General features: G+C 39.2%; 2 protein-coding genes across 2 annotated transcripts in view; both read left to right on the top strand.

The window, feature by feature from the left end:
• Positions 1-21,299, top strand: part of LOC140278884 (uncharacterized) — a 243,468-nt gene that overhangs the window by 29,877 nt on the left and 192,292 nt on the right. The gene's annotated exons all lie outside the window — the stretch shown is intronic.
• LOC140278520 (uncharacterized) lies at positions 1,610-7,360 on the top strand. The gene is made up of 2 exons (XM_072373553.1): positions 1,610-1,936; positions 4,371-7,360. The coding sequence occupies exons 1-2, from the start codon at positions 1,816-1,818 to the stop codon at positions 5,843-5,845; spliced, it is 1,596 nt and encodes a 531-aa protein (XP_072229654.1). The 5' UTR covers positions 1,610-1,815; the 3' UTR covers positions 5,846-7,360.

The following is a 21,299-nucleotide window of genomic DNA, read 5'->3' as shown; positions in this document are numbered from 1 at the left end:
TTACCAATAAAGTAACCTATTCCAGGTCTGATGAGTCAACTGGATCCCATGTCTGTACTGAACTGTCATGAACTGTCTTCCAAAGAGTTCCTCCTTCAGCTCCAAGCGAGGTCTGTTACGAGGTACCAACACCAACATATTGGCAGGACATACCCCTGCAAGCCATCTGGATGTGCTCATCTAAACAAAAGGAGCAGTAAAGAAGAAAAAAAAAACAGTGTAAATACATAAAACTTTTATTACAGAAAAATTGTTGTGAAACCTCAGGCATTAACATGTTACATTTATGTCCTCATCACTGGCCAAAATGTGTCAGCAAAAACAGAGTGTTGTCCTCTTCAGTTCATCGTTGTTAACCTCATCATTCAATGAAATCCATTTAAAGAACCGTGCTCTAAAGCAGATTTTTTCACCCTGCCTGTGTCGTGCTGTTTTGGCTCCAGAACTTCCTCTCCTATATCCTCTCTTTTGTTTTCTCCTTCCTTGTGTTTCTCGTCTGTTTCCTGTTTGTCCTCTTTCTTGCCATCTGTCCTTTGGGAGCAACGCCAAGTTCAAATCCTGCTTTCAGTTGACCTGAACTGTTCCAAAAGTTAACAGACTAAAATAAATACAGTTCATTTCTCTTTTTTGAAATAAGGAAACTGAAGTCTGTTTATTTCTTTTTTTTTATATGGTAATAACAAATAATCTGAGTAAATGATACATGAAACATTCCTTTTGCACATTTCTCTAAGCACAGAAAGGTTTATCTTTGCAATCTCTCAAATGTTTAATTAGATTTAATCTTTTCTGTCCTTCAGTTTTTTTTGTTTGTTCTATTTCTGTTTGTTTAATGATTTTATTTTGTATTTCTGATGTTAAAGACCTGACACGATCATTTGCAGTCACTTGATTCTTAATCTTGTGTACCTCTAGATTAGATTTGCAGCCATCAGAAACTCTAAATATTTTCTTAACTATTTGCCTTTTCAGTAGTTGTACACATTATGCTTGTTCATAAAACAGTTGTTACGTTTTGTGTAGCGGACAAATCCAAATATTTTCAGGACTGTGTTGGTGGCCAAGAAAAAGAAACTGCATCCATTGATCTAAAACCAGTGGGTCTTTTGGGAAGCTGAAAAAGGTCAACCTGCACTTGCAACCAAAAATAAATTTTTCCAGAAGTATCTTAAAAACAACAACAAAAAAGGGGGGCAAAGAAAAACAAGGTTCAGTCGTTCCTGATGGTGTGAAAACTCGTGGTGGGTGATGTACATGCAATAGATCTCATGGGGACACTGCATGAAGAACATAAACCCTAACCCTAACCCATAAAAAGAGGAACTGAACATAACCATATGAGGAAACCCGGAAACAATGACGTAATAGTGGAGAAAGTTGCAGAAAAAAAATCTCGGGAGCGAGAGTTCGAAATTTCTGGATAAATCAAGTTAATTTTGCATAAAGATACTAAAACAGCATATCTCTTATTTTTTTAGCTTTAGGATACATTTTTATGATACTACATGCTCTTCTTATGACACATAAACCAGAAAACACGGGAGGTAAAATAAATCACTGCACCAAGCAAAATTAGGGGGTGTTAAAAGTGTCCGTATGAATGCCTGTCCAAAAAACACACCAGATTCGTCAAATCGTTATAAAACAATAACACGGTTTGTTTTGAGTCTGTATCTGGCTACTATAATACAGCCATGGATCCAATTTGACAGAATTACAAGAGCCTGCATTATACAGTGATCGATTCTGCGCAGACCTGGTTCATCTCTGACGAGCTTCCAGTTTGTTGTAAAGAAGAAAACAAGCACGGGCACCATGAGCGAAGTGTATTATCTGAACCAAAACTACACCGAAAGTCTAAGTTTTAAAGACAAGCTGGAGACTAAACGCCCCGGAGTTCATCAGACGAATGATGCTGCTACAAACCAAACAGCAGGTAAGAATAATCACACATTTAACGTGGAGTATTCCTGCAGGAGGAAACGGCTAACTGTTAGCTTGTTGTAGCGGTGGCTGGAAAATTAATCACGTAAGAACACAGCTTCGGAATCAAGTCGCAAATACAAACTATGAATTTGGTAAATATGCCTAATGTCATTTAGTTTATAGTAAATAATAATTTATGTGTGCTTCCTTTGTGATTAACTGCGGGTGTAAAGCTTAGTGGGCAGCAGCAGCAGGGGGCAGAAACAAAAAGCTGAAGAAGCTTCAGTTGGAGCAGGAACTCACTGAAAAAAATATTAAATTTGACCCAAAACTCGATTAAATTTTAGAAAGAGGCGTACAGCAGTCGGGTAGCCGGGTAACATTGCGACAGGGGTCCCGACAGACTCTTCGGTTGAGTTAAGGAAGCGTAAATGTAAACGGAGCGCTGAAGAAGCACATAAAAATAAACTTACTGGTTTATTGTTAGGCCCGTTCACAGTTGCTGTCTCTCCTGGATAAATGGTTGGAGCGGCGTCGGACTTTATAATTAGTTTAGTAGCAAAACCCAACTGTTTTTGGGTCTAAATGGACCCCGCAGAAGAAGACTGTGTCCTCTCTGGTATTTTTAACGGGACATCGCGATGTCTCCAATTAAACGGAATCCACTTCTGTCGCACTTCAGCGTGTCTGGGTTAGACATGAAGGCTTATGGTGTCTGATTTGGTGCTGTCGCAGCGAAAAACAGAACATGTCAAATCTGACATGTTTCTTTCTGTAAGAGAAAGAAGCCAAACACGACAAGTGGCTTCTCCCGTGAGCTTATGCTAACAACAACTTCTTCTTCTACGGTTTTTAACGGCAGTGTATCAGAGCATCACTGCTACCTTCTGCTTCGGAGTTTGGCTCAGAGAGTAAATCCTGTTTATTTATTATTTTAATGTTAAAAACAGAGTTCCATAGCATTACTTTGTTACAGATTACTTCCTCCTTCCCTTACCAATCTATATTTTTAAACTGTTGATATTTGTAATAAATCATCTCAGTTCAACCGGGTTTTATCCTCAATGCAACTTTTAAATGACTATTTTAAATCATTACCTTGACTTCTGTTTGCTTGATGGTACTTATAGGTGCGTGGTCTCACTGTAGTGTTTCTTCTGCTGATTTATCAACTTATTCAGCCTGGAATATACTTTAACACATGGAGTTGAAGGACACGTGGTGCCTTGGAGTTTATGCTACCCCATCGAAATAGCATCTCAAATAAATGTCATGCCGAATCCCAAAAGCGCTCTTACACAAACACAATTAATGTTTTGTTTGAAACATCCATGGTAACATTGGTGAAAACACAATAAAGTGGAAGAGAGAATATGAAGTTAACATCACAACACAGTTAATGATTTTTAATTGGGTTACTTCATAAGCCATATTGTATATTGTTATTATATATTAGATTTTCAGGTGGTCTTTTGTATAAAGGGACCCTGCATACTAACTCTCGGGACTGTTATTTTGCTCTCACTGTAAGAGGGAAATAGTTTAGCAGGACAGTAAGTTAGCAGCAGATGCTAGCAAACAATGCTTTCTCAACAACAGTGATGGACCAAGCTGGAGATGTACACAGCGTAACTTGTAGTAATGTAAACATTTTGTATATATTAACCTCATTAAACAGTTGTACCTGGAGACCTACATCTTTATCAGAAACATGCCGATAATGTAACGCTAACACACCGAGAGTGAGGAGAGGACCGGTGTTGTGTTGGAAACACACCTTAAACACAGCTGCAGGTTGTCTGAGTTACAGAACGGAACCGTTCAACTAGAAAGCTTCAGCTAACAAAGTAATGTGGGAACAATAATGTTCATCTTTCAGAAAGGAACAGCAATAACTCCTTAGAAGTTGGTATACGTCATCTTCATTAGCTAAACTGTTAGCGTTAGCTGCTGCTAAAGGAAAATAAATCAATAAATAAACCATGAGGAGTTATTTCTCATCTTCATTAGCTAAGCTGTTAGCGTTAGTTGCTGCTAAAGGAAGAAATAAATCAGTAAATAAACCATGAGGAGTTATTTCTCAGATACTTCCATTTCCCTGCTCTGAAGTTCAGGCTCTGAGAGCTGGAACTGATCCTCTTTGTGGCTCAGTTCCTTCAGTCCAGCGTTGAACTGGACCAAGTTGTTAAAACAGTGGGATGAAAAGTGGCTGCTGCACATTCACAGTCTTTAGCTAACTCTGCTGGAACATTAGCCTCAGATATAGTTTATCCACTGGGCTCTTATATCCTCTGAGGCTGCTGCTGGATGGAAGATGCATGCTCCTCAGTACAGCTGACAGCAGAACATTTCCACCAGAAGCTGGCTTCATCCGTCCAGCAGGGTGGATGTGTGTGGGTCCAAGTTCAAGTTACATTGTAATTACTCAATGTTTTTTCCTGCAGATGTTCAGCAGCTGTTGGTGATTAAAGAAGAGATTCCCTATGACTGGACCTGCAAATTGGACCAGCAGGACCCAGAACCCCTCCACATAAAGGAGGAAGAGGAGGTTCATGAGCTGGAGACTGATATCAGCAGGTTTCCGTTCAGTGTTGTTATTGTGAAAGGTGAAGATGATGAAGAGAAACCTCAGTCCTCACAGCTTCGTCGAAGCCAAGCTGCAGATATCAGAGAGACAGAGCCTCCAAGCATCAGCTTAGTTAAATGGATAAAAACTGAACCTGATGGAGAGGAACCAGACAGGAACCCAGATCATTACACTAAAGAAAAGGCTTCAGACTCCTCAGAGACTGAAGTCAGTGATGATGATGAATGGCAGGAACCCTTGTCAGATGTTGGACCGGAAATCAAAGACACTGATAATGGTTGGAAGGAAAGCAGAGCACCTGAATCAAGTGTAAATAGTAATCAAGGAAGCGACACTACCAAGAAAATTTACAGCTGCTTCGAGTGTGATCGACAGTATTTCTACAAGCAATCCCTTCATAGACACATGAAATGTCACTCAACCAGTGTTGCTGGTACAAAGCGCTTCAGTGGTCTGGAAAACATAGATTCACGCACAAGACTGGACACAGAAGAGAAAACATTCATTTGTGACGTTTGTGGGCAAAGATTTAACCAGAGGACCAATCTTAACACACACAAGAGAGTCCACACAGGGGAGAAGCCATTTAGCTGTGATGAATGTGGGAAAAGATTCAACCAACAGGGAAATCTGCAGAGTCATAGGAGAGTCCACACAGGGGAAAAACCATTCATATGCGATTATTGTGGTGAAAGATTTAGACGTCAGGGGAGTCTGCAGGCACACGTAAGAGTTCACACTGGAGAGAAGCCATTTGTCTGTGGGGTTTGTGGTAAAAGATTTGCTCGGAAGACACATTTTAATACCCACATGAGAGTCCACACAGGAGAGAGGCCATTTGGTTGTGGTGTTTGCGGCAAAGAATTTAGCCATAAGACACATTTTAAGGAACACATACGAGTCCACACTGGAGAGAAACCTTTTGCTTGTGAAGCTTGTGGAAAGCGATTTAGACTTCAGTGTAATTTAAAAAGACACATGAGAGTTCACACAGGGGAGAAACCCTTTGGTTGTGATGAATGCGGCAAGACATTTAGTTGCAAGACGCATCTAAAGAGGCACACAAAAGTCCACACAGGAGAGAGGCCTTTTGGCTGTGAGATCTGTGGTGAAAGATTTACAGAACCAGGGGTTCTGAAGAGTCACATCAGAGTCCACACAGGGGAGAAGCCGTTTGGTTGCGAGATCTGTGGGAAAACATTTCGGCAGCAGTGCACTCTTAAAAGACATGCAGTAGTTCACACAGGAGAGAAGCCATTTTGCTGTGCTCTGTGTGGTGTAAGATTTACCCAACAGGGAAATCTGAGGAGCCACATGAAAATCCACACATGAACGTTGCTGGATGATTTCAGGGTCCAAAAATCCCAAATATTCTGACTTCTATTTATTGCAGCTAATATTAACCGAAGAATTTTTTTTGTTTTTTCCACGTCAACCTTATTTAAAATTATGATAAACATGATTTTGTTCATTTTCTGTCTGCAACACATTCACGTTAAGACAGTAAGACCTTTTTATAACACAAGTGTAAATATATAACACCAAGCGATAGAATTTAAGACCCTAATGTGCAACAGTATGTGATTCATGCTATATTTTTTGTTTTAAAGCTCTCCCCACGTTCCCTGTTGGAGATGGGCCAGTCCAGTACGTTTAATCTCCTTTTCTTCAGTCTTACATTGTCTTGTTGAAAAAACGCATGAACGTCCCTGGAAAAGATGTGGCCCTGAAGGCAGCATATGTTGCTCAGTCTGGGTGCTCCTTTTTGTCTTTGTTCAAGCAAACAGAGACCATTTCTACCACTACAGAAGTCACGTAGAGGGTGGGCAGTATTGTTTAATATGTATGTTAACTTAGTCGTAGTTTATGCTTCAAAGTCATTTCGACGACGTGGACGTGGACCCCTCCGCCGTAGCCTGACGTGCACCTCCAAAAAAGTCTACTAAAAAACTACACGTTGCATAGACAATGTGATTGGTCCGGTCTTAATGGCTGTATACGGCGAAGAAGCTCGTTGACATTTGAAATTATCTAAAGTGCATTTGTTCATCCAGGTTGTAAATTCACCCGTTCCCAGCCTCGGCTGGTCGTACAGACCACCCCCCCTTGCCTGCACTTCAACATTTTCAATTTAAGCATTTGTTCTTCAATATTGATAAGCTTCAACTGCAAATACAGCTGCTCCACCTCGGTGGGGAATAAGAATTGCAGAGCAACGTGTTCCCTCAACGCAGAACTTCGAATGCCCAGTGAAGACGTCACGTCGATGTTCTGCAAGAGTATAAATTAAGCTTTATGCAGCACTCTTCTTTTAACAGTCAGCTCCAGGTGCTCCAGAGCAGTCCCCAGCTCAGAGCCAGAAGGCACATGAGAGTTCACACAGGGGAGAAACCCTTTGGTTGTGATGAATACGGCAAGACTTTTAGTTGCAAGACGCATCTAAAGAGACACAAAAAAGTCCACACAGGAGAGAGGCCTTGAGCTGGCCTGACTTGTAACTGACTTCTAGATATATACCATGCAGACATCGAAGGACCTAAGCTTCCTTAAGAAGTGAAATCTACTCTCTTCCTTCTTGTCGACCGCCTCAAACAGCCTTCTAACTAATCCCAACTTTTTTTGGAACATGGTTGCAGCAAATTACAAAACAACAAATTAAATAAAAATGATAAATATTTGGGTTCCTACTGTCTGCAGTGAATTAAAAGTAAATTTCAGAATAACCAGTTTTTTTTCCTTATTTAGAGTTAAACGTGTTACCCAGCAAGTTGTACCTGCAGGTAGATTTTAGTAGAACAACAAAGCTACTAAAATATGTTAAAAACCCAACTAATGATAAAAAAGGTTTGAAACAATCAAATAATTTCAAACTGAAAATGGTTGCTCTGGTTCCACTAATCAGGATCCATTATAAATCTTGATGACTCGTGCTGCGTTTTGCAGGTGTAAAGTTAACATTAATTAAGAAATGTTACCTGATCTCAGCCGCATTTATGGGTTATCACCAGGTTTCGGTTGTATGAATCCCTGCAGGGGGCTAACCTCTAAGAATGCACATTTTGTCCAATAGATGCAGTTTGTTGCAACAGCATATCAGACTGCAAACTTTACGGTCTCACAGAGCTGAGTGATGGAAATTAAAACGGGGTGCAATAAACAAAGAGCAATAAACTTATCATGTCACAGAGAACTAGATCTCAGAATAGCTAGCTAATGTGTGGCAGCTACTAAACAGATCATGGGACGTGCATTAGCTGGAGTTACCCTTCGTGTGTGTGCACGTTACCCAGTTTCAGCCAGGAAGAAGGAATGAAAACGTGTTAACTGGGTGGCTCAGATGATGAATTGACATAAAAAGTAGTATTAGTATAAGACTATTAATCTTGTATCTGTCTTTGTTTGTATTAGGAAGAGCTCTGTGCCATTTTAAGTTGAACAGACTGGAAACTACGTACTGTATATAAAACATTTGAATTCTTTTAGGATAATAGATATGACACACTGTACATGTCATTTTGTATGTTTGTGGTTGTGTATTTGTGGAAGGAGAAACAGACGTGCATGTTACTGGAAAAAATCTTAATATAATTTTATATATGTTACAATAATAAGTTTGAAATGGTTTTACTTTCTTGTGTTTGCTTAAACGTGGATTTTGAGAAAGTAAATTTAATAAACTGTTCCAATAAATGTGGGAGAGAATTAATGAAGATTTAATTAAAGTGTCAGTAGCAGTAATTATTCATGTGATTGTTTTTCCTACATGATGGGGACAAGACTTTCATGGTTCTGGTTAGAAAGAATAGTTTTTTTGTAAAAAACACAAACACACCAAAAAATAAAAATACATGAAAATCACAAGCAAATTAAAGTCAAGCGGAGAAATTAAATAGATAAAACAAGAGTCCTAAGTAACGTAAACTGTCATCAAAAGGATCACAAAGACCTGCTGCACAAACCTGAAGTTTGCTTCAAGTGTCTGGATCTACCAAAGCAGCCCATTCAATGGGGATTATCGTGTTTACAAGGTGTGCTTGAATGCATCATGAGGTCATGCGACCGGAGTTAAAAAACCCAACAAATAAACGCCTACAACCTTTTAATGCAAAATGTTAACATTTTAAGTGAAAATAACTGGCATGACAACTAGACAAATGGTTAAAAAAAAAACATAGAATATGGACTAAATTATCAGTTCTCCTGATAAATCCTGGGCAGATGTTACATGTATTACTCCCAGAGCACACAAAGGAAGGAAAACAGGGTCATTGTGGTGGATAAACACAACTGTCAGTTAAAGAAATTGTTCATTTTGCATCCTTATTTGGGCCGGGGCATTAACAGTGATTTTTCTTTTGTAAAAATGTAAAAAATGAGGAAATCTATCGTAAGAGTCACAGTTATATTCAGTAAGTTTATCGTGTTTAAAGTTGTCACCAAAGTATGGTTACATCTGCTGACATTATTTTCAGATTAAAAAGACTAAATGTGACCCAGAGTTAGTCCCTCAGATGGATCTCGGGGCTCCTGCTGAGTTCAGTTTATCTATGAAGGGCCACATCACAACTACATTCATGAAAGTTAACAGATTGAATACTTAATTCCACTTCATTATAATCCAGTTAGAATTATATTAATATAATTTATCAATCGCTCAGTATTTCAAACAAATTGCTGAGTTCTGTTTTTACAGAAGAAAACAAACATTAAAAAGAAAAGACATGATAAAATTAACTTTAGAGCAGAGCCTTCAGTTATCAGGCCCCTCTCTGTGGAACCAGCTGCCAGGAAGCAGACACCCTCTCTACCTTTAAGATCAGGCTGAAACTTTCCTTTCTGATAAAGCTTATAGTTAGGGATGGCTCAGGTGAGCCTGAAACATCCCATAGTTCTGCTGCTATAGGCCCAGACTGCTGGGGGAGTTCCCATGATGCACCTCTCCTCCCTCTGACATCATTGCTGTCATTAACTTGCGTTTCTCTCTCTCAGCAGGTATCTCTGGCCTGGTGTTACGCTGCTTGTTGTCCCCTCTTTCCTGTCCTCTCAGCCCCAGCTGGTCCAGGCAGATGGACCCTTCCTGGTTCTGGTTCTGATGGAGGTTTCTTCCTGTTAAAAGCGAGTTTTTTCTTTCCACAGTCGCTTCCAAGTTCTGATGCAATATGTTGGCTTCCTTAACTGGGCAACTGTTTTTAAATTGGCTCTGTGTGAATATATTTTGATTGGATTAATAAAACTGACTTGAATGTAACTGTAATAATATAAAACATTACAGCCAGCAGAACATCATTAAATGTGTTAAACAAGAGGCTGAGATGTTTTAAAGTTTGCAGAGGAGTAATTCCAATTGCTTTTTTAAAGTGTTGAACTTTTACATTCATTCGTCTTCTTAAAGTGTGTAAAAGATAAAAATGGTTGAAGTTCTGCAAGTCTGAGCTGCTGACTGGGAGCTGTGTAAAGCTTCTCTAAAAAGTGAAGATTTGTGTCAAAAGCCAAAGAAAATCAAGAAAAGAAACAAACTAACTAACCCAGAACAAAAGAACTTAATTTAACAATGTGCTGAGCATTAAGCAATAAATACTGAGGATCAGATCACAAAACTCTTCAAGCAGCAGTTTGCAAAAGTGAGGCGAAGAAACAGGAAGAAACTTCCAGCAGAACCACACAGGAAGACGGGCCATCTGCTCGACCGGGTGGGGGTGGGAGGACAGGAAGAGTGAAAGACAGAGAGGGAAACTAACACTGTGCAATGTTGTTTTTACTCAGACTCCTAACCATACATCAGAAACATGTGGCTCCAGTTTCAGATACCTGCAGAGAGAACAGAGCTCAAAGTCCAGAGAGGAAGCACAAAGTTTGTGACAAGATGGACCATTAAAAGTAGAGACAGTGTCAGAGCAAAGTGCTCAGCTGAGAAAATATGGAGCACAGAGGGAGAATTTTTAATTCTCTTCTAGATTTAACAAGAAGCCAATGTAGAAAAGGTCTAAAACTTTTCATTTGAACTATCGCTGCCCCCCCCCCCCCCCCCCCGAAGAACTGAGCAGCAGCCGAGCAGTCCAGCCATGAACCAGCATCTGTAAGGACCTCAGTGTGCCAAACAGATGAATATCATATCCATCCATCTTCTATACCCGCTTAAAGCTGTAGGTCGCGGGGGGGCTGGAACCTACCCCAGCTGTCATTGGGCGAGAGGCGGGGTACACCTGCTCAAACCTCTATATCATAAGCTGTAAAGGGCTAAATGCACAGCGAAGCACTGATTAAACTGTAACACTTGCCAATAAGAAATCCCCAAAACACATAAAATCAGTTTAATACCAGACTGTAATTAAAAGAAAAACTAAATGCTAAGAGAGACACATGCACCCATTCGCTCACAGCAGAGAAATGTAGATTTAGGGACTTTTCTGTACCATTTATTGATTTTCTTTGTCATTCAGGCACTAAAAGAATCTGCTTGCTTCCTAATGTTTGTTACTGTAAACAACATATCGACATACAGACCAAAAAGAACATCTTTTTACTCCGATGTCTCAGATCAGAAAAGATTAGTAGAAAATGAAGTGTTGCCCTTTAAAATGCGTAAGAGGTGCAGCGAACATTCAAAGAACAGAGGAATGAGTTCTGATTTGTTGTGTGTGCTCAACTGGGCTGCCTGCAGTCCACATTTGTCTCCTATTGAAAATGTTTGGAGCATCACGAAGAGGAGAATCAGACTGTGTTGAGCAGCTGAAATCTTGGATTCAGCAAGAATGGACACCAATTCCTCTGAAAAACTGCAACAATCAGTGTCCTCGGTTCCTAAACTACGAAGAAGTGTCATTAAAGGGAAGCTGATGGAAGCTCCAGTAGCTCCTCGACTGTGGTTCAAAGGAATAGAATTCCATGTCACTTTCTGTTGGAAACTTTCTTTAAATTAGATTGGGCCAGATGAGCCAAGTCGTAAGGCCACTCTGTCTAAAACCTCAGAAAACTGTGTCAAAAAGGGCAGAATATGTCACCTTTAAATTGGCTTAGATGCACAAAGCACTTCATAAAAAACAGTGTAAAGTTACCAAGTTAAAGTTAAGAAGTTAACAAGGTTAACTGAATTAAAACCAAATGGTGATGGTTTCTTCTGAAGCGAAGGGAACCTTTCGGTACAGAGCACAAACCATTCCAACACAAATTTATGCATGTATGTTCTTGTGTTTATAAAAAAAGGCATTTATTGAACATCTTAATTGTATTCAAAGCACAAATGTGCACACAGAACAGCTGGAATGTACATTGAAATTATAACAAAAAACTGTAATTACATTTATTCTATTTCTCCAGAGGCCCAAAAGCTTCTAACAAAGAGGTTTCTGGTCCTTACAGAAATGGAAAATGAATAAAATAACACAGCATCGGCAAATGTAGGGCCTCCATTGACAGATTTCATATAACAACACGGAAAAAAAGTCCCTGCAGACAAAACATCGGACCACCAGACAGTCAGAACAAGAGGTCTGTAATACAAACTGTCACAATTACTTTAAACAAAGTATAAAGAGCAGCGATAAAACAACACAAACATGTTTCTAACGTTTTCATTAACATTTCTCCTGGTCTGCTTTACCAATGTGGGAGTGGACAGAAGCATCAAGTTCAACGAATTTCAGCCAACATTACAACTGGACTTTCATGCCTCTGCTAATATACACCACACATCGTCTCTCCTCTACAGAGACAACTCTGAGCTTTTAAAGCATTCTTCATCCTTGCCCACAGTAATTCCCTCTAATGCCGACTCTCTTGACATACGACTTTCCTACATCCCCACCCGGTGGTTTCTCTCCTGTGTAGGTTTTCTTGCGCCTCTTAGGATGTTGCTTTTGGATGAATTTTTCAGTGACACAGTTTCTCTACTGTGAAGTCCTGTATGATGTATAAGCTGATGTTTAAGTTTAGATCTCTTACAACAAGCATCGCAGCCGAATGGTTTCTCACTCACGTGGATTTTACTTGTCAAGGTGTCAATTAGTTTCTCACAAACATGTTTAAAATACTACGTCAAAAACTCTATAAAACAAAATCTGAACAACGGTTTGGACAAGTCGGCATCCATTGACATATTTCACATCACTTCAGGGATGATCCTATTATCTGATCCTCAGATAATAATAAATGAAAAGGTCAGTAGTTTAAATTGTGTAACATCTTTGGAACAAATCAAAGCCCAGTCACAAAACAACAGAAACATTTTCACATTGTGACTTCATTAGCAGAATTTTCTCCATCCTTTAAGAGTCTTTAAATTATATTTTCTGCTGTTTTGCTTTACCAATGTGATTCCTTCTGGTTAAAAGCATCAAATTCACTGCCACCCTGTCCTTTATGAAGAAAACGATGCGTTGCCAGATTCTTATTAATCATCATGTCTTTTGTCACAATAACCACAACCAAATGGTTTCCCTTTCACTTCGCACTGTAACACATACATCACCACCCACTGGTTCTTCTCCTGTGTGGGTCTTCATGTCGCTTTTCAGTTTTCCTTTCTTTTATAATGAGACGTGCTTTCTCCTGTATGATGTCTTATATGCTGTTTTAAGGACTTCAGAGTTTTCAATCTCTTATAACAAACATCGCAGCCGAATGGTTTATTGCTCATGTGGACCCTCATGTGATTTTTCGCAGTACGTTTATCTATAGATTTTTTCCCACATACTTCACAACCAAATGGTCTTTCCCCTGTGTGGCGCCTAATGTGGTTTCTCAGAGAAACTTTATAAGTAAATTTTTCATCACAATAATCACAACTGAAAGGTTTTTCCCCTGAATGAGTCAACAGGTGTAATTTAAAAGTGCCTCTGAAAGTAAATTTCTCACCACACTGATCACAACCAAAGGGTTTCTCTCCCGTGTGGATTCTGATATGGTTTTTCAGACTCTGCCTTTGAGTAAATGCTCGGTGACAATGATCACAAACAAATGGTCTTTCCCCTTTGTGGACTTTGATGTGGGCCTTCAGGTTTTCCTTTTGCATAAATTTTTTACCACACTGGTCACAAACAAATTTTTTTTCTGTTTGGTGGATGTTTAGATGCCTCTTAAGGTAACTTTCTTGGAAGAATCTTTTCCCACAGTGATCACAACCATACGGTTTCACTCCTGTGTGAACACTCATGTGGTACTTTAGGCCTTCTTTTCGGGTGAATCCTTTACCACAGTCCTCACAAACATATGGTTTCTCTACCAGGTGAATTCTCATATGATTTTTCACATAACGACGATGAGCAAATCCTTTACCACAAGTATCACAAACATATGGTTTCTCACTACCTGAAAGGCCTGAATGAATTGCCATGTGTTTCTGAAAGGGGCCCAAGAAGACATACTTCCTATCACATTCAGGGCAGCTTAAAGACTTGTTGGCCGTGTTACATCTCACATTAGTCTTTACATTTGACTCAGGTGCTTTGCTCTGCTTACAGTCTTTGTCATTACTATCTGGTTCTGGTCTCGAGCTGCTGGTCGGATTCTCAGTCTCTCTGATGTCTTCAGTTTTGATTTGTTGAAGCTGTGATGACTGAGAATGCTCTTCATCTTCACTGTTCACAGCAACGCCTGTCTTCTGACTGGTCCAGAGTTCCTCCTCTTCCTTCTTTATGTGGAGGATCTCGGGGTCCTGCTGGTCCGAACTGGGGCTCAAGGGAACCTCTTCTTTAATCACCAAGACCTGCCGGCTATCTGCAGGCAACACTGAAACACACATACATTCAGGACAGCTTTGTCTCTAAATATCAAGCAGATGTTATTATATAGCATCTTTTAGTACTGCTTTGCTACCTGATGACACAAAACCGGTGTCATGAAAAAGCTTATCATGAAATGTATCAGTCAGTTCTTCACTCTATTCTAATCGTTTTTATTTTTCCTGCATTTGCACAATGCAACACCTCGGTATAACAGCATCGTTTGATGCACTACATTCTGACACAGATTTTTGATAAATCAGTATGTGTTGAATTAAGAGTCACTTTATAGATATCTGATCAGGTTGAAACATGATCTGAACTTTAAACCAAACAAACAAACAGCAGTTTGTCATTCACCACACCAAAGGAGAGTAAAGGGTAAACAGACATCACTGATTAAGTTGGACCAATCAGTCAATGGAATTATGTGAGGATGCTTTTTGTGGACTACAGCGCAGCCTTCAACACAATCATTCTGGACATCTTAACTTGGTTTCTCCACTTCCATCTGCAGATGGATTAAGGACTTCCTGACGGATCGCCCACAAACTGTCAACTCAGAGGATCACTGGTTGCTCTCTACCGTCCCTGGATAATATTGCCAGCTCATCCCATCCCGGTCATCACTTTTTCAACCTGCTGCCCTCAGGCCGGCGCTACAGGTCGCATAAAGCCAGGACAAACAGGCTCAGAGACCGTTTGGTCCCCAGAGCCATCAGTACTCTAAATACTCTTCACAATAAAACACACAGACTTTAAATCTGCAAAATAAATCTTTGCGCAATCATACTTTTATTCTACTTTGTATTTTATTGTTGTTTTTCTTTGTACATATGTGGCACCAAAGGAAGCAGCGCTCCTAGTTGCGCTGTACGCTGCTTTCTATTCCTATTGCACATTTTACATCCGTCCCACAACACAACTTTCAAAGATGTGGACTGTTTTCTGAACATAAAATGTTGCTCTGCAGAAACAGCACCATGAACATTGGTTCCATTAAAAGATTAAAATGAAATAATATTTTATAGCTGCATCTAACTGCACTACAAGCACAGTGCCTCGTTTTAAGAAAACGCGCGCTGAGTCTGGCGTAAAAGAGAAAATTTACATCCGCCATAACTGGGTGGAATTTATGCTTTGTCGAGAAGAAGAACGTGACTGAAATTAACACAATGCAATTTAACCTAATTCGATATTATCATGCACTACTTTAAACTTTGTCAAGCTGCGTCTATAAATACTTTGAGTAAAGTTGAAGAACAAACGCTGTAAAAACGTCCGGGTATCCCCTGATACTTCCGCCTTTTTCAACGCTTTTTATCTAATTTTATCAAACAAATCAGGTTTGTATTTTTAATCCTGCCAGAAGATCCTACGATAAATTGCTTTTTAAATTGATAGTTTTTAAAGCCACCCCCACAACAAACTTAAAATTTTTCCTCCCAGAGAAAACTTTACTGCTTTACTTCAGTGATTATTCTTACCTGCTGTTCGAGTTAAAACAACCTTCCAGTGATGAACACCGAGAAGTTTAACGTCCAGCTCGTCTTTTAAAGGCCGACTTTCAGCTTTATTCTGTTGAAGATAATCCATGTTGCTCCCGCCATCCACGTGTTGTCTCTGTAAACAAGAGACTCGGTTCCTGCGTTTACAGATGACGTCACAGCGTATGATCGACACGTCATCTACAAGCGGCTGACCCCCGTGTGAATTTGTTAATTTTTTATTATTTCTAAATTTTATCATTGTCACCAGCATTCAAATATACAAACAAACAAGGCACTTGAAGGCAGATTATTTTATTTCAGCTACAACAGGCCGTGCAGAACAAAACAAAAATAAAATACAAATTAGAAAGATACATGAATTTAACATTCCCCAAGTTAGCTATATGGTTTTGACACAAGTATGTGTGTCATGTCTCGGGAGCATGAAAATATTCGGATTTATGACATAGAAGGCAAAAAGAGCTAATGTCAGAAACCTTTTACTGACTTATAGATTGAAAGTTTTATTCTTGCTACGTTCTCTAATCCTACGTTATCTCTTCACATGGTCGGTGGCTTCTGGAGGTATCTTTTGTCAGCCTTTAAAGCATGACAGCAAACTCACCTTTACAGCTGTGCTGTTCAAGGCTCAGATGGAGGTTTGTTTTACAACAGTGGTGTTACATCTCACAACTGTAGGGCAAGTCACTGAGCACAAAATGGCTAAAATCTGCTATTTTAGTCACCAGAGGAATACACACCAACCTGCTTTTCTTTTAACTTGCAAGCCAACAAGTAAACAGGATGGTTGGTTGGAGCTGGTTTCATTCAAATACAGCATGTTGAACTTTCCTGAAGACAATGACAGTGCTCTGCAGATTCAAATCGTCAGCCATTGTGCTGATGGCTGATTTTGATTGTCATATCTCTTATTGAACATGTAAAACACCATATGTACATATTAGTGATGTGAAAAGGTGGATGTTTAGTGAAGGAGGACTTTAATATGATATAAAGAGACACAAAGTATAGTAAATTAAACAGTTAAATAAAGCAAAATAAAATTAAATAACTTATCAGGCCCAGTTTTAACTTTAAACTTGCGAGTGGACTCTCATGTGTCTCTTTAGATGTGTTCTTCTGTTAAATCTTTTACCACAATTATCACAATTAAATGGTTTCTCTCCAGTGTGCACTTTCATGTGTGTCAAAAGATTTGCCCTTTGGTTAAACATTTGTCCACAAAGATCACAGCCAAAAGGCTTTTCCCCCGTGTGGACTCTCATGTGCGCTGTGAGGCTACAGTGCTGTCGAAACCGTTTACCACAATCATTACAGCCAAATGGTTTCTCCCCCGTGTGGAGTCTCACATGTCTCTTCAAGCTTCCTTGATGTGTGAAACCTTTACCACAGTAGCCACATTTAAATGGTCTCTCTCCCGTGTGGACTCTCATGTGGGTCCGAAGTTCTGTCTTTCGGTTATATCTTTGTCCACAAACGTCGCAGACAAACTGTTTCTCTCTTATCTGTGAATCTATACTTTGCTTACCTCCAAACCGTTTCCCATCAACCATCCTGGAAGAGCTTTTTCCTGAATGACATGTCAGGTGTTTCTGAAAAGACCGCTTGTAGAGGAACTGTTTACAACAGTGAGAGCAGCTGAAAGGTTTTTTGGTCGTGTCACATCCCACATTTCTATCTCCACCTGACTCAGGTACCCAGCTGTCTTTCCAATCACTGTCACTGTCCTCAGTTTCAGATGCAGAATCTGACCTAGGTTTCTGCCAATAACCATCAATACTGACTTCTGTTTCAAAACTGTCTGTAACTTTTTCATCAGTAACTGCTTGTAAATTAGTATTTGGATCTGGGTTCCTGGTTGGTTCTGTTCCTCCACAGTCTTCTCCATCAGTTTCTGTTTCCATCTGTTCAGCTGAGCTGCTGGTTGGAGGCTCTGTCTCTCTCTTATCTTCGGTTTTAATTTGGCGGAGCTTTGAGGACCGAGATTCCTCATCATCTTCAATCTTTACTGTGAATTTGAACCTGTTGATATCAGTCTCTTTCTGTCCATGAAGCTGCTCTCCCTCCTGACTGGTCCAAAGTCCCTCCTCTTCCTTCTTTATGTAGAGTAGCTCGGGGTCCTGCTGGTCCAAACTGGGGCTCCAGGGAACCTCTTCCTTAACCACCAACACCTGCTGAACACCTGCAGGTAAAACTGAAACACATGGAAATTAAGGACGGCTGTGACTCTGCGTTTACAGGACAGAAGTAAATAACTAAGACATTCTTATTTTTAAGGATTCTTAATGATTACAAAGAGTCTTCAACAAAAATGTTCTCAAACTAACTAATGTACATTTTTTTTGTCCTCAGACAACATGATCTTCATTATATATAAATTCATTAAAAACATTGTGGATTATCCAGTTCTGGCATAATGAACGCTGAAAATATTCAACAGTTATATCACTGTTGTTTTAACCAGCATGAAGCATCTCGGGGTTTTTATTTTTTATGAATTAAATATATACTAACGGATCAAGTGCCCCTTTTACGCACTATTTACGCTATTTAAGAGACGCGAATCTCGCGAGATTTGAAACCGTTAATTTGGGGTAATTAACGGATTGGAAAGTCAGATGGTTGAAGGCTCAGCTCTACTTCAGACACCGCCACAACAAGCTAACAGATAACAGAAACACTCCACATTAGATCTGTCCTTATTCTTACCCGCTATTTGATTTATAACATCATCCTGATGAACTCCGAGGGTTTTAGTGTCCAGTTTGTCCTCTGAAGTCTGATTTGTACTGTTGCTCTGATGAAGATAATCCACTTCGTTCATGTTCACCTCTTTAAAACAAACTCGTCTGATCCCTACGATTTACATGTTTTAAAGTGGAAAGACAGGACCCAAACCAATTTATAAATATATAAATATGTCTGCTTTGTTTTTAAACAGGCATTTGCACAGACACCTATATGTTCCGTCTGTTTACTGATCGAACGACACACTCTCTCCTCTAAATACTTTATTTAGATATTATTCAACTACGAAACAAACAGAGGATAACAGCACTACTTAAACATGGAGAGGAACTGATTCAAATAAGATAAAAAACACTGAAAGAAAAAAAGCTTTTTAAGGTATCAAAATAATCTTCAAAACCCTCAGGTTTGTTAGTTTTTGTGTTTCAAAGTTAAGTTTCAAAATGTTGCTTTTCAATGAGTCCATTTATATTTCACTGATGCAGAATTAGATTTTTATCCGCGCCTTCTCTTCCAAAATAAATATAATTAAATTTAGTTTGATGTATATAGCGTGAAAATGTAATTTAAAGGCACGCCAAAAGATGCAGTCCAGTTGAAGCCAATCAGTCCTTTTCATTGTGAAACAACTGATTGGAAATACAATATATTCTATTGTATAAAATCCACATAAATTAATTTCATTCAGTGCCCATTCAGAAGAAAAAGTTGCCTAACTAAGAAAACCTACAAGCTGCATCTAAACTTCTCTTCAGTTCAATCCTCCATCCTGAGCGAACTCAAGGTGACGGTGGACAGAAGGAACTCTCTTTTATTATTCATGGTTTATTTGATAGGGACTGATAAAGGGAAACTGCTGTTTAACTCGGTGTGCTTGCAGTGACCTGTTATGACCACTGGGGGCCAGCAGTGAGTAACTTCATGCCTGAGGGAAGCGCCTGAGAGGACTGACAAAATTGGGTCAGATATAAACTTTTTGTTTAATTAGCAAAAATGTTACAGTAATTGAAAATATATAAATTTTGATGCAAAATGTTACAAAAAAACAAAGACTTTCACTGATTGATGAGCACAACATTTCTGACAGTGTAGAAATTACAGTGATTTAAGAGAAAAAAATGTTCTACAAATTGACTCAAAAAATCTCACCTTGTACTGAAAGTGTTTCGGTTTTTAATTGTTTGTTTGAAACAATTAGGAAATCCCAATTAAATATTTATTAATTTAGAATCAATTCAAATAATTTAAATTAGAAAAATCACTAAAGATATCATAGTTCCTTAATTCCCTCTGTAGAAAAGTTGGGATATCTTATGCTGTTGTGGCTCTTATTCCCTGCTTTGGCTGAAATCAGTTCAATAAGATGTGTAAGAGTGGGTGTGACTATTCCCAAGTGCCCTCTTTTGCTGTGGGGATGCAAGCCTTCACAAAAAAACCATCAGTCTCTGGCTTCTTTTAACGTCTGACTCTCAGTTTCTCGTAGTACAAAGAAAATAATGCAAAAACAATGAAAATATTCCCTTTTGTATTAAAACAAACTGTAGTAAGAACAGTCAAGGACTAATGTGCTCTCTGGGCTCCACAGCATCAACTAAAAAGAAACTCAGGCTTAACAGGCAGATCGTTAGCTACAAACCACTCGGAGATCAGAGCCCAAAGCAGGTCTAATTGTCTCAATGAAGCATATCAAAGTCAAACTCTGCCTTAACCTCAGCAAGAAACTGTCAACGAAACTGACCTTAACTTAAATGCTCCAACAACATGTGTGCCTCAACCTGTCTCTAACATCCTCTCCTTTTCCCAGATGATAGATGCAAAACTTCTTTCAGCTGTTTGATGTTTGAGGGGTTTCTTGCATCTGCAGCCAGTTTCAAATCAGCTTACACCATCTCAACTGGATTAAGATCTAAACTTTGACCCGGCTTCTCCAGAGCTCTTCATTTCTAGCTTTGAGCCAAACCTTGGCTGATTTATTGGAATGTTTTTGGTCATTGTTGCGTTGTCCAAATCCGCTTTAGCTTGAATTTTTGGATACTTGGTCTCAGTTTTTTCTCCAGCACCTTCTGATACAAAGAATTCAAAGTGGACACTATGATGGTGAGTTGGACAGATCCTACTAAAGCTAAGCAGCCCCAAACCGTGACATTTACACTCCCATGCTTTCACGGCTGTATGAAAATCCTCTCGAACCGAACGCCATCCTTTGGTTTGCACTACACACTGTTACTGTGTTCAAATATTTCAGTTTTAGTTTCATCTGTCCAAAGCACATTGTTCCAGAAGTCCTGGTCTTTCTCTTTTCTTCTGATGGTACTTTAACATCAACTGTTGAGAACTTTTAGTAGGTTTTTATCTCTTCTTCTTAATGACCGTTCTTGAGTTTTAACTTGCCGAGACTCCCTGACCCGTCTAAGTTGGCTGATGTTTTAAATGTTCTTCACTTGTTAAGGATTTTCCAGACACCAGGATGATGGATTTCAGATTTTTTTTAGTTCCTCTTTTAATCTTCTCCCAGACTCATGTGCATCTATGATTTTCTCCAACTTAAACATATTAAATATATTGAACTTGCATCATCTCCCATCCCACAAGCCTTTGCTGACGCTCAGCTTGCATTTCATTAGGAACACATGTTCAGTCTAACACAAAGACAGCACATCTGCCATAAATCTCCCTGTTATAAATCTTCTTAATTCCCAGTTTGTGTTAACAATGTCAGAGATGTGATGATTCTTCTAAATACTGTTTACTGGCTCATATTTAGAAGTATTCCTCATATTTTGGCCCACTTATGTACATTAATTTAAT

This window comes from Leuresthes tenuis, unplaced genomic scaffold (genome assembly GCF_036924035.1).
Source record: "Leuresthes tenuis unplaced genomic scaffold, fLeuTen1.0.hap1 SCAF_20, whole genome shotgun sequence".
Taxonomy (NCBI): Eukaryota; Metazoa; Chordata; class Actinopteri; order Atheriniformes; family Atherinopsidae; genus Leuresthes; species Leuresthes tenuis.
This window is presented reverse-complemented; position numbering and strand designations above follow the sequence as displayed.

What these genes read in the sequence shown, in the direction of transcription:
- LOC140278520 (XM_072373553.1), top strand. Translation starts at nt 1,816, where the DNA reads ATGAGCGAAGTGTATTATCTGAACCAAAACTACACCGAAAGTCTAAGT. An exon ending in TGCTACAAACCAAACAGCAG is followed by an intron (nt 1,937 to 4,370) that starts GTAAGAATAATC and finishes TTTTTCCTGCAG; the next exon opens with ATGTTCAGCAGCTGTTGGTG.